Source organism: Mustela putorius, unplaced genomic scaffold, assembly GCF_011764305.1.
Source record: "Mustela putorius furo isolate JIRA1106 unplaced genomic scaffold, ASM1176430v1.1 tig00003875_pilon_pilon_pilon, whole genome shotgun sequence".
Classification (NCBI taxonomy): Eukaryota; Metazoa; Chordata; class Mammalia; order Carnivora; family Mustelidae; genus Mustela; species Mustela putorius.
Genome location: NW_025422026.1, coordinates 6441066 through 6454421, shown reverse-complemented (window position 1 = coordinate 6454421; position 13356 = coordinate 6441066). Strand labels below are relative to the sequence as shown.

The 13356-nt window shown below is 51.5% G+C and overlaps 1 protein-coding gene across 1 annotated transcript in view; it reads left to right on the top strand.

Moving 5' to 3' along the window:
* ABHD2 (abhydrolase domain containing 2, acylglycerol lipase) overlaps positions 1 to 10565 on the top strand; it is a 95844-nt gene extending 85279 nt beyond the window's left edge. The window contains exons 7-11 of the mRNA XM_004763767.3: positions 851 to 943; positions 3683 to 3793; positions 6629 to 6698; positions 8219 to 8303; positions 10043 to 10565. Of these exons, the coding sequence (XP_004763824.2) occupies positions 851 to 943; positions 3683 to 3793; positions 6629 to 6698; positions 8219 to 8303; positions 10043 to 10239 (556 nt within the window). The 3' untranslated portion in view covers positions 10240 to 10565. The remainder of the gene's footprint in view (positions 1 to 850; positions 944 to 3682; positions 3794 to 6628; positions 6699 to 8218; positions 8304 to 10042) is intronic.
* Positions 10566 to 13356: the final 2791 nt, after the last annotated feature.

Below are 13356 nucleotides of genomic sequence, written 5' to 3'. Positions count from 1 at the left end.
TTACCTGCCCAGTGCCGCTGCTGGGGGGTCAGGCAGGCCGAGTCATGCTGACTGCGCACACTACCTCTAGCGGCAAAAAGACGTCAGAAGCGACCCCAGCAGCCATGCCCAGAGGAGGGGAATCACGGTCGACTTCGCCTTCCATTTACTTGCCCCTTGAATGTTCTAAGGCTAATCAGAAGAGCTCAAGTGGGGCGCCTGGGTGGCCCAGTCAGTTCAACGTCTGCCTTTGGCTCAGGTCTTGATCCCAGCGTCCTGGGATCGAGTCCTGAATTGGGTTCCCTGCTCTGCAGCAGAGTCTACTTCTCCCCCTCCCCCTGCTCATGCGATCTCTCTTGCTCACTCCCTTTCAAATAAAGACATAAAAAATCTTTAAAAAAAAAAAAAGACCTCACATGGTATGATTTCCCTTTGCTTCTCAAACAGCAACAGAAGAAGTTTTTAGGTTTTTCCCTGCACGGTGCCTCTCCACAGCTACCCTCCCCTTACACGCACCAGTTATTAAGCCTGGGAAAACCTTCCTGCCGAATAGAGGTGTTTGGATGTCAGTCCTGGCAGGTTCCGTGACAAAGAGAAGGCCACGAGGCTGGACGAGGGTGCCGGGACCGTCTCCCCCCAAAGCCAGTGCCCCCCAGATGGCTTTCTCATGGGGGGCTCACGTTCTGCCAGGCTGTTCCATCGGTCTCTCTATGGAGAGTTTGAGTCCACGGGCAGAGAGCCGTGTCCCGGGGTCAGGAACCAGTGCCGCCACCTTCTCCAGGGTAGAAGTACTGCAAGAACCTTCTCTGGGGCGGGGGCACCAGTGCATCCCTCCAGGCACTGTCTCTCACTCTGGCTGCGGTTCTTTCAGGGCCCAGGAGACCTTCATGCAGTGGGACCAGTGCCGACGCTTCTACAACTTCCTCATGGCGGACAACATGAAGAAGATCATCCTCTCGCACAGGTACCTCGCCTTCCACGCCCCCCTGGGAGATGGTGCCTCTCTGAGCTTCTTTTCCAGTCGCTGAAAGCTAGAACTCTGGTCCCTCCAGAAAAACGCAATGAAGGCAGCTGCAGCTTCTCTGCTGGTTGCTTCGTAACTTGCTTAGGAACAAACTCATCCCAAGCAGCCAGAACCACCAAACCATGTCCTGCCTTCGAGATGCCCCATATAGCCAAGACAAGAAACCCTTCTACATCGCTCTTGCCCAAACTGGTGCAATCCTGAGGGTGGCTTGGCGTGGCCGAGGAATCCTTCTCCTTGGGCTGCTCGTGTGCTGAGGGATCGCGCATCCTCACCCTCTGTGGGCTCGAGGGGTTCTGACCAGCAGCCACGTGACAGCGATCTAGCCGCGAGGCACCACATGGTGTCCACAATGCCCTGATTACCATGTTCCCCGTGTTCTTCTTGCCTCAGTCCCGCTCAGAATCCTTTGGTGGGATAGCCCCCGGCCACTGCTTAGAACATGCCTGGCGTGCTGTAGAAGTCAGTAAATATTAGCGATGGTTTTTATTGTTATGACTGTTATTATGGATAGAATCCCTCCCTCTTCCGCCACGCCTGCATTCCCGCTGCTGGACTGGGCCACGTGGAAGCCCCTGTGCCCTCTGGCCTCTCCCACACCACTGGGGCCTTGCCCAGAACACCCTTCCCATCGTGTCCACCAAGAACACTAGGTCCGTCTCAGGTCTCCTCCATGAGGCCAACTCCTCCACCCCCAAGTTGTTCTTATGTCGCTACCCCGATGTGAATCCTGTGTCCTGATCTGCAGTGTAGAGCACTGGAGGGCTTGGGCTGGTTCTGATTTCCCCCAGAGCCGGGCACATCATGGGGTCAATACAATTTCAGGTGGGGGGTTGATGTCATCCTGGGAAAGGCAATCTGACTGAATGATCAGCTGCTTATTCTCTTTATTTCAATGGTTAAAAGAAAATAGGGTACTGCCTCTCCCAGCCAAGCACCCCAGACTGGGCTTCCTGTGGGCGGGGTTCACGGGGAGTCTGGGTGAGGCTGGCACTCGCAGGCTCCTCCGGCTGCGAAGCTGCTGGGCCCTTGTGACTGGATGGGTAGGTGGAAGACAGAAGGAGACTTCTGTCCCCTGGGCTGACTGGATGTAAGCTGTCCTAACTCAGCTCGTGGTGTTTGGGCCCTGAGGCAGGTGTGGCTCAGCAGAGGTTCAGGAAGGGCTGTGGGTTTGCCAAGGTTCCAGAAGGGACAAAGCCAAGCTCTGACACCAAGTGTGGGCCCTTTTTCAGCCTGTCCACACCTCTGGAATGGGAAGCAGCTCCTCCCAGGGAACGTTTGTTTTGCTACAGGGCCCAGTCTTGCCCTGTAATGAATTAGTCCAGAAGGTTCATCATGTAATTATTAACAAAATGAGACAGTCCTCTGAATGTGCTCTAGGTGCATTTACATTTTTTTTAATTTACTACAGAAAGTCCAATATCTAGAAATTTTAGGGCCACTTTAAACTGTGAATTCTCAACTGTGGGTATGAGATCTTCCTAATAATCTTTGGGGGGAAAAATGCTAAGGGAATGTGTTCCTCTGTAAGAGAGGTTGTGAGTAGATACCAGAACATTTAGTTTCCATGATGAACTTTCTCACCTGGTAGGGCCAGATCGCAAACTCAGCCCTCCGTCAGCTGTGTGCCTGAGATCTTGCAGGACTAAAAGTCTACTTGTGCACATTTTGTGATCTCTGCCTTTATTATCATCCTTTCAAGATGGATCTTTTTCGTAAGAGAAATGATGACGGTTCTGAGTATACGTAAGCTTTTTAGCGGACATGTTGGAGAGCTGTTGACTTGCGCCAACACTGGACGGGTTTACTGCTGTCTTCCTTGCTGAGTGACAGAAATAGTTCCTAAAGAGAAACGGCAGTGTTAGCACCAATGTAAAGACAGACCCCCCACAACCATAAAAGGAGGCCCCCCCTACAGTTTGGCTGACCACCTCCTACTCACCACAGAGCCCATCCTAAGACCTCCCCTGCTGCAAAGGATTTGTAATACAATTGACCCTTGAACACTTCAGGTTTGAACTGTGTGTTTCTACCTATATGTGGATTTTTCTCAGGCGAGTGCTGTAAATTTTTTTTTTCCTCAGTAACATTTTCTTTTCTCTAGCTTACTTTATTGTAGGAATACAGCATGTAATGCAGATAACATACAAAATATGTGTTAATTGACTGTGTTATGGGCAAGGCTTTGGGTCAACAGTAGGATATTAGTAGTTAGGTTTGGGGGGAGTCAGAAGCGCTATATGGGTTTTAGCTGCCATAAGTTGGCGCCCCACCCCCACATTGTGCAACGGTCAACTGTATTCACCTAGACTCTAACCTGGTCTCTGTCTAGCTGCCCCTGAGAAGGAAAATAAAATCTTGGCCATCATCTTTTGGCAGTTATTCAAAAGTCAACATTGCAATCTTCTGGGACGTGCCGAAGGCTGAAGGTATCTAGTCCTAACTTGCCCCGTATGCCTTCTCAAAGATGCTTGCCTCGGGGCTAGGAAGCAGGCTGTGCTATCGGTTCTCATCACCCATTCTTTAAAATATTTTTTCAGCTTTACTGAGGTGTAATTGACAATTTTTTCAGCTTTACTGAGGTGTAATTGACAAAATTGTCTGAGTTTCAAGTGTCCACCATGATCATTTGGTTCACGTTCTGCTCCTTATTCTGTCTGCTGCTGTGTCTCATTCTAGGCAAGCTCTTTTTGGAGACCATGTTAAGAAACCCCAGAGCCTGGAGGACACGGACTTGAGCCGACTCTACACAGCCACGTCCCTGATGCAGATTGATGACAATGTGATGAGGTGTGTGCGTGCCCGGGGACACGGTGCCGGCGGGAGGCTGCAGGCCAGCCGGCCCAGCAACGTGGGCTTTCTTTGCCCACTTTAGTGTAAAGGGGTTTTTTGATTGTTTATTTGTTCTTAAAGATTTATTTATTGAGAGAGAGACAGAGAGCACAAGGGGGAGAAGCAAAGGGAGACGGGGAGAGAAACTCAAGCGGACTCCTTGCGGAGCGTGGAGCCCAGCATGGGGCTTGATCCCATGAACCATGAGATCCTGACCTTAGCCAAATCCAAGAGTCTGTCGCTTAACCGAGTGTGCCACCCAGGTGCCCCAGGGCTTTTTTTTTTTTTTTAAAGATTTTATTTATTAATTTGACAGAGAGAACTCACAAATAGACGGAGAGGCAGCTAGAGAGAGAGAGAGAGATAGGGAAGCAGGCTCCCTACCGAGCAGAGAGCCCGATACGGGACTCGATCCCAGGACCCTGAGATCATGACCCGAGCCGAAGGCAGCGGCTTAACCCACTGAGCCACCCAGGTGCCCCCCCCCTTTTTTTAAAGATTTTATTTATTAAGCCCCAGGGCTTTTTTTAATTCTTTGAATAAAAGAATGTACGTGTTTAAAAACTGAAGATCACACAGAAAAATCCAGATTTCTAGTTGCTCTTAGAAAACAAGGAGAAGATGTCCCGCTCATTCTGCACTCCTGTGTGGCATAACTGAGCTGGAACTGGGGAGCTGGGGTACATACACCCTGCTGTTCATGGTCTTTACCCTACCTGCCGTGCCTGGACCCTGGGGCAGGGATCAGTTGCCACATAATCTGCATTAACAGGAAAAGGAAATATTTCTTGTAACCATCCATGTCTCTATCAAAAGCAAAAAAACAAAAAATAGACCAAGAGAGCTGTCTTTGCAGGAAAACAGAGCCTCTTTCTTTGTGAGCAAGAAACCTCCCCTCCCCGTGTCTTATGTGAACCCCGCCCACTTTGTTCCTTCACCCTTCACCTACCTGCCTCCTGCAGGCACCCAAGGCTCAGAACCCAACAATGTCCTCTTTCCTGGCACACATACTTTCTGATTGAGCTTACTGAGCTTAGCCTTAGCTGGAAAAAGCAATTGTTGATCTCTGACCTCACTGTTCTCTTTAAAAACCTCATCCCTGGGGTGCCTGGGTGACTCAGTTAAGTGTCTACCTTCATCTCAGGTCATGATCCCAGGGTCCTGGGATCGAGTCCCGCATGCAGTTCACCTGCTCGGCAGGGAGCCTGCTCCCCCCACCCTCCGCGCCTGCCGCTCTGCCTCCTTGTGTGCTCTCTTTTCTCTTTCAAATAAATAAATAAAACCTTAAAAAAAAAAAAAACTCATCCAATGACCATTTGATACCTTCAGCGTGGTCTAAAGCAGGCTAGTAGATAAGTGGATACTGACCTGAGGGGAATTATCTTCTTTATGGCATTTTAGTAGCTTTCTTACACCAGATAACTTAGATATGTGCCTGTTAACATTTACACAGAGGAGACAGAAACCAGAAAATCACTGGTACGCTGAGAAGGTGAGAATGGATTCTGCCCACCCTCCCTGGATCGTGTGTCATTTTATTGTGGCATCTAATGAGAAAGAAACCAAACACTGAAATTCCATTCATCTTCTGAATTGGTGTGAGCCCCAAAGCGAAGGTTCTTCAACTCTCCCTTTTGAACTGTGCTGGATTGTCGCAGTTTCCATGAACATGACCAGTTGGGCAGCCCCCTCATTATCCCGTCACCAGGAGGACTGAGGACTGGAGTGCTTCCCCGGCCCGCTGAGACCACAAAGGGACTGCTTGCACGAGGACAGGTGCCCCAGAGATGACCACTGCTCTCGGCCTCTCCCCCTCAAGTGGGCCCTCACAGTGTGGCCTGTGCCCCTGGGGCCTTCCCAGGCGGAGATGCCTGCACAGCCCGGCAGTGGAAGATAACCACAGCTTCAGGGGAGGCACAGTCTCGTGAAGACCCCAGTCAGAATAGAACAAAACCGCCAGTCAGAAACCAGAGGCCCTAATATGTGTCAGAAAGAGGTTTCCAGGGCGCCTGGGTGGCTCAGTGGTTAAGCCGCTGCCTTCGGCTCAGGTCATGATCTCAGGGTCCTGGGATCAATCCCCGCATCGGGCTCTCTGCTCAGCAGGGAGCCTGCTTCCTCCTCTCTCTCTCTCTCTGCCTGTCTCTCTGCCTACTTGTGATTTCTCTCTGTCAAATAAATAAACAAAATCTTTAAAAAAAAAAAAAAAAAAGAAAAGAAAGAGGTTTCCAGAGATCCTCCAGCCTGGGGTTGAGTCAGCCTGCTGATGTCAGAGCACAAGGCAGAGCCGAGCGCCTGGACTTCCGTGCAGGAACAGGGAAAGTTCCGTTCAATGTCTCTGACTACAGCTCCATGGGTGGGCAGAATTGCTAACTTTGGATCTCTGTCTCACACCCATTACCTGAGACACCTTCCTGTCCAGTTCCCGGTGGTCAGGGTTCCTCTGCAGGGAAAAATTCTGTTGAAGAGAAAGTTCTTGTAAATGCCTTTGCATGTCAGTTTCCTAGTGTCGGCAGTGACATCTGGTTTTATCCCTACTCGAAGGGTATAACACCTGCTAATAAGTACTGTGGCCAGCCCTTCCTGAGCGATGACTGGGCCAGGCACTGCGCTGGCAGCACTTTAATGTCATCAGTCTCAAGGCCGTGAAGGAAGGCACCGTCTCTAGCTCCACTGTACCGAGGGAGAAGGTTAGAGTTTGCCTGAGGTCACAGAGCCTGTCGGGGGCAGAGTCAGCTCAGCGTCCGGTCTTGTGACAAGGATTCCTTTGTCTTCCTTTGCGTATGTGTGTCGCAGGAAGTTCCACGGCTATAACTCCCTGAAGGAATATTACGAGGAGGAGAGCTGCATGCGGTACCTGCACCGGGTGAGTCGGGGCGGGACCGGAGCGAGCAGCCTCCCCGAATCGGCGGCCCCGTCTCCAGCTTCGGGCACGCGCAGTGAGCACCCTCCCAGCAGCCTTGGTGGGAGCTCATCCAGAATCGGGCTTGGACCCCTGAGGCTGTTGGCTTGGGTTTGGCTTCTGACCCAAACTCTGCTCCTCGGGAACCCCCGTGTTTTAATCCCAGAGCTGCCCCTCGGTGCAGCGTGGGACCAGTCTGCTCCCGCCTCTGCGGAAAAGCCCTTGACCTTACCGCAACACCCATTGGTCCCTCAGTCTTCCTTTAACAGTGAGATCTTGCCGGCTTCCTGCCGTGGCTCCTCGTAGATCTGTGTAGGTGTCCTGCTAGCTCGGACCCTTGCTTTGGCCCCTGTGCCTTTCTTTAGTGTGACGGCTAGAACTAAACTCAAGGTTCCTGCCGTGATCTGATGATTGCAGGGGTAAACAGATGTTTTTCTGTATCCCAATGAGGAGGAGCAGGTGTGTTGACAAGGTCACCTGGCTTAGACGAATGCAGTTTTCAGCAGCTGCAATAAACGTGGGGTGGATTCAGTGACATCCGTGGCCAGCCTCGAACTTGCCATGTTTTTCACCTGCACCACCACCAGACCAGTCTCTCATCATTCTGTCTCTGGACAGTTGCTCCTTTTACTCAAACACAGGATTCCCATTTGGCCCCATCAGTGTCCACCTGCTGGTTTGGCCTCCTGTTCACCCAGCGGAAGCGGGTGACTGTGAATTACAGCTCTGCCATCTGTCATATTAGCCACCACATGCCCCCCCCCCATCAGTTAGCATCATCCCCCAGGCTTTGGGTGCCTTCCTTTAAGCCACTGCAGACCCGTTGAGCTGCCCAGAGCCCCTGTTAGAGACCTCCGGCTGAGCACAACCAGCTGCTATACCCCCGGAGCCTGACTGTTCAGTAGTGTCCGAGCGCCACCCGCCGTCAGTCCATCTGCACTCAAAGGAAAAAGCCTGTCTTACTAAAATGGATGTTGAATGCTTCCCAGTATCCACCAGCCTCCTCCTGGTTCTCCACTTCAGATTCTTCTAGAAAATCTCCTTGTCTGGAGAGGAGCACACTCCCATCTTTCCTCTCCCACACTATAAAGGAATGAATGGATACATAACTCTTTATAAGGTCATTTTGCTGAAAAGGTAGGCTAACGAGATACCGTGAGGATCCTCAGAAATATTTTGCCAGGGAGCCCCACTGAGCCCTGCCCTCACTCCCTCAGAGCATGTGGGTGACCTAGAACACCAGGGGCTTTTCTCCTGCGCCCACCTGCCAGGCTGCCAGATCACATGGTTAGGATTCATGCTGCTGCCCGGGAAGATGGGGCACCCTCAGTCCCTGTCTCTGCACAGAGTTTGCTCAGCAAACTCTGAGCAGTGGCCCTCTTCCCTTTGCTTCAGAGACATGGGTGGTAGTGTATTTGATCCTGGACTCAATGGCATCTGAAATAGGATGGATTGTTTATTTCTGCCTTATTTTCTTGTTGCAGATCTATGTGCCTCTCATGCTGGTTAACGCAGCTGATGACCCCTTGGTGCACGAAAGCCTCCTAACCATCCCCAAATCGCTCTCAGGTAAGTGCTCCCTCAGCCACTCAGCACATTGCCCTGGTAAATTCTGTCACCTTTACCCTGCTGTCACCCGCTGAAGACCAGCCTCTACAGGGAAGGGCATCCCGTAGCAGAGTTCTCATTCAGCCGGGCCTGATAGTCCTGGGACTGTGAGGGGGCCTGGGCAGAGCCTTCTCATGTCCTGTCCTGGTTGCAGAGATGACCGCCACTTATATTCACAGCCAAGAGGGCTTTGAGGGGGCTCCCTGGTGTTCTCTGAAATTATCGTGTCAGGGTTAGGCTTCCATTAAGTCTGAAAGTTGGACTTAAAGAGATATTTTGACTTAAAATCCGACACAAAAAGCAAAACAGAAAAGCCAGTTCTGTTACCTCTTGAGACAGACAGCATCTCCATCTGGTTTGAGGATAAAAATATAAGCAACTGAGAAAGCAAAGAACATTGCTCTCGGAAATGTTGTGCTTCAAGCCGGGTGGGGTGGGTGGGGGAGGAGGGAAGGATGGGCAGCAGAGGGAAACACTTGGGAATTCCAAGGGCACCTTGCACTGAGATGCAGACCCCACCCTCTGTGGTCCTGTTTCTCTTGTAAATATCCCGTATTCACCAGAGGGTGGGGCACTCATTCTCCCCAACCCCAAGCTGGAGGACTACATAATACGGTGGGCGGGGCTCAGGGACCTGCTCTGAGTGGTTCTTGCGTGTGATGCAGGTGTGCTGGGTGATAAAAGCTGGCCCTCCTGTCAACCCGGTCAACCCGCTAGCAAGGCTCCCTGCATGAAAGCTAGCCGCTCGGTTTCCTTCTGATGTCCAAAGCGACACTGTAGCTCTCATGCTGTCACAGAGAATTTATGAAATAACTGAAAAGGAAGAATAAGGGGGATCAGACAAGAAAAGAGCCCTGCAGAGCCGGAACCATGCAGGCCAGGAGGCTCGGGCCCCTGTCAGTCCGTCCCCTGGAAAGACAGATGTGTCCGGTGCTCCCCATCCACCAGCCACAAGCAGCTGCCCACTTGGTCTCCCCCCCTCCCCCCCAGCGGTCTTTCCCAGCACCTGGGGACAGAGCCACACACAGACTCCTGGGTATCAGGTAGTCAGGCCCAGGGTAGCAGCGCTCAGCAGGGCCATTCCGTAGGTCTCAAGTATCTTTAACACAGCCTGCAGCTTTAAGTGCTGGACTCCACTGCCTTAACCTTGTTCTCTAGTAAATAATGGCATAAACTCGAGGAATCCCGGCTCAAAGCCTGGCCCCCACCTGTAGCACCTAGCATGGGCATCATCTGGGAGCTTCTTAGACGTGCAAAATCTCAGCTCCTCCTCCGGCCTCAGTGAAATCTGAGAAACGTCTCACTGTCATTGAAATCAGCCGGTCAGGTCAGCTTTAGCGGCGCCAGTGCCTGGACTTGCTCCCGCTCGCTCACTCTCTCTCTAATCTATGTCCAAGTTTGAGAACCACTTAGATTTCAGAGTATTTCTTAAGCTGGTGGCCATTCCTCGCCCAAGCCAAGCCGCCGCTCCAGCACCTGCTAGATAGATCCCACTGCCCTGCCCAGCCTACCTAATCCCTCCCGCCCCGTGCCCGATCTGGTGAACGAGGCCGAGTGAGTGGAAGTCAGGTGACTTCCTGCTGACCTTCACCTGTGGGGACAAGCCTGGGCCACCCCGGCCTGCTCGCTCTGGCCCCTCCGGCCTTGGAGGTAACCTGTCACCGACTCACTCCGATGCCTTCCTCCCTCCCCGCCCGCAGAGAAACGGGAGAACGTCATGTTTGTGCTGCCTCTGCACGGGGGCCACCTGGGCTTCTTTGAGGGCTCCGTGCTGTTCCCCGAGCCCCTGACATGGATGGATAAGCTGGTGGTAGAGTACGCCAACGCCATTTGCCAGTGGGAGCGTAACAAGTCCCAGTGCTCGGACACGGAGCAGATGGAGGCCGAGCTGGAGTGAGGCCTCCCGGACTCCAGCGCGGTCCAGCCGCCTCCCCTGGAACCCGTCCCTCACCGGCGGATTCCGGTCCCCCATCTCCCCGCGGTGACCTGGATCTGACTTCACGCCATCAGTGGGGACGACCCCTCCAGGCACACCTGTGCCGGAGTAGGCTGCCGTCCCTGGGAGCTCCAGGCTATTTTTATGCTTAGTTACTGGTTTTCTCCATTGCGTTGTTATCCGTGGTGACAAGCGACAGGTTTCTCACCCTCCTGTCCACTTTCAGCATTTGATTGCTTTTAAGCCAATTACATCTAGTTTCCCTATTAAAATGTGTCTGAACAGCAGTTTTGCTTTGCCAATCAAAAAGGCTTGTCCCCAAGAGCAGTGAAGGATGTATGCTATTTTGTGGTGGTCGTGTGTGTCCTTACGTAGACCTGGTGAGCTGATGCCGAAGAGGCCGGTCCGCTTGGGGGCGTCAGCACCTGGGCCTCCTGCCACGGCTGTGTGGCTCCTCCTCACGTGACCTAGAAAGTTCCCTAGAGTCACAGGCCAGTTTCCTCCCTTACAATCTTCTAAGTCTCCTCGCACCTTTGCCAACGATGAGAGTTACCTGGGGCACTTGTTAAAAATTCAGCCTCCCAGGCCCCTCCCCTGGGAGAGGCCGATTCAGTGGGTCTGGGAAGGGGTCTGGAGATTTTAATTTTTTACAAGTGCCCCCCGTGATCCTCATCACCAGGCAAATTCGGGAAACACTGTTTTGCTGCAGGGCCTTTCCATGAGAAACATCTGGGTAGCTCATTTTATGGAAACGTAGAGGTAGACAGGTCTCTTAGCTCCCAGGGGCCTCCCAAGCAGCAGCCCCTGTCCCTTCTAGCTGCCCTCGAGTGGCCGCCGCAGTGTGATGTCTCTGGAGACGGCCCAGTGGGGAGGGAAGAGTTTGGATAACGCCGGACTCTGCTTTTCCCTGGCTGTATGACCCTGGACAGGTGCCTCTGAACTTTCGTTTCTTCACCAAACGGGGGACTTGGACCAGGTGGATGGCTGAGACCACAGCCATTTGGAAAGATCCATAACAAACTCAGCTTACTGAGGTTGGAGAGACCATCCCTCCAGGGAAGCCTGGGAGTAACTCTCCTGTCTACACCTGTGGATGTCATCATTTGCCTTTTTTTTTTTTTTCATGTCTCTCATTTTCATAGAAAGAGGTGTTTGGGGTTTTCTTTTGTTGTTGTTGTTTTTTTAAACATTCAATGGTAATTTTACTTTTTTAACCCAAGTCTTTCTAGCTCTGGCTTTTGATAACCAAATAATTCGAAAGCTGGGTCTGAGTTTGGAGAAAGATCTTTCCAGCCATAAAGGGTGTTATTTTGAAACCAGATTTTTAATTTAATAGCCTATATTTATAGTCTGTTGGATAGATCTTTCCAAAGTGTATCTTTTCAAACGAAAATGTTATTTGCGGTTTCAAGTACTCCTATCCTCCAGTCCTACAGGACTTGGATATCTAAAAACCCTGCACTTTGAAAAATCAGCAGTTGCTATCTGGAACTAAATGGAACTACGAGTGAAATTGCCTGGATACACTTTTTTTTTTTTTTTTTTAAATATCCTTGCTTCATCTCCTTTGCTCCAGGACAGATAGGATTATAACTAGTGGGTCTGTGTGGATGTTTCAGGGGTAAAAGGGAACCACCTGAGGGCCTGGGGGGCGCCCATCGCGGCCGCAGGTGGATGTGGTTGGGTGCCGGTCCACGCGACTATGACGGTCGGTATCCTGAAGTTGTTTTCTGACAATCGCCAGATCATCCTAATCAATACCATCGAGAACAGCCACCGTCTCAAAAGGTTGAGACTTTGTGGCCCCCATCATTGCTTTGTTGTAATTTCTCACACACACCAGTTTCGTCATTGTGACTTTCCCGTGCCCCCAACTGTTATTTTCCTAGTGCATTTTCTTTCCATGTTTTTTTAGCACAAATGGGCACTTTATCATCTACCCCCTCAATTTGGAAGCTGGTCCCCTCCCCTCCCTTGCTTTTCCCTCCACCCAACAGCACAGCTGTAATCTAGAAGAGTCGCTCACGGTCCTGTTGCCATGGACCCTTTGTGAAAGTAGGGAAACTGAAGCAATAAATGAATGGGCCCGAAGCACCGTCCCAGGAAGCAAGAGGGGCCTTCGCCGTTGCCTTAGGTCACATCTCTTAAACCTGTTCTAACAGAGCTGTGGCCAGGTACCAGCTCCATTCAGGAAGAGAAAAGGCAGTCTTGTTGTCGCACCCCGGGGGGCTGGTGGGGGACCAGAAGTCCTTGGAGCCCGGTGGTGGTGGTGGTGGTGGTGGTGGTGGTGGTGGTGGTGGTGGTGGTGGTGGTGGTGGTGGTGGTGGTGATGATGATGCCGCCGGAGAGGCTGGGCCTGGCCTTTGTCACCCCACGACCGGAATTTACCCCACAGGACTGTGGGGGCCGCTTCCCAGCTGAAATCTTTCTAGTGTGTGACTCTGAATGGCACTCACATTCCATTTTGGCTCACATGAAATCAACTGAAGTCCTTTGTTCCGGCTTTGGGCTCTCAGGCATGGAAATGAGAATGTGACCGTGGCGGTCTTACAGGAAAATTCTTGTTTGTCCCTGAATGAGAGCCCAGAGGCATTGAATTGACAAGAGTTGCAGACCTGCTTCATCAACAAGGGAGCGGCATTTTATATGTAGGTCAGCTTTTTCCTTCCTCCAGCTTTCTTGGCTTTTCTTCCTGAAGTCATTCATTTCGGATAATGGGAGCGCTCTTCTTGCTCTGAAGGTCCTCTTTGGCCTAACACAAGGCCGAATTTTCAAAGAGCGTTTGAATATTTTAAAAATCGGAATAAAGATAGAAGTGGCCGTAGGCCTAGACAACCCTATCGAATCCGATCGCAGGGGTAACCCATTAAACACCAAGGAGGAAAAGCACCCACATTTCTTCCAGCTGCGCTCTCTGCCTCTCTAAGACAATTTGAAGACAACGAATGAGTGACAGGTCCCAGCCAAATTAAGATGATCTAGAAAATGCTGTCACATCTCCTTGATAGGTTTTGTTAGGAGGAAGTTTACCAGACTTCAGGGAAAACTCTTCTCTTCCCTGTGGCGATTCCAGAGCAA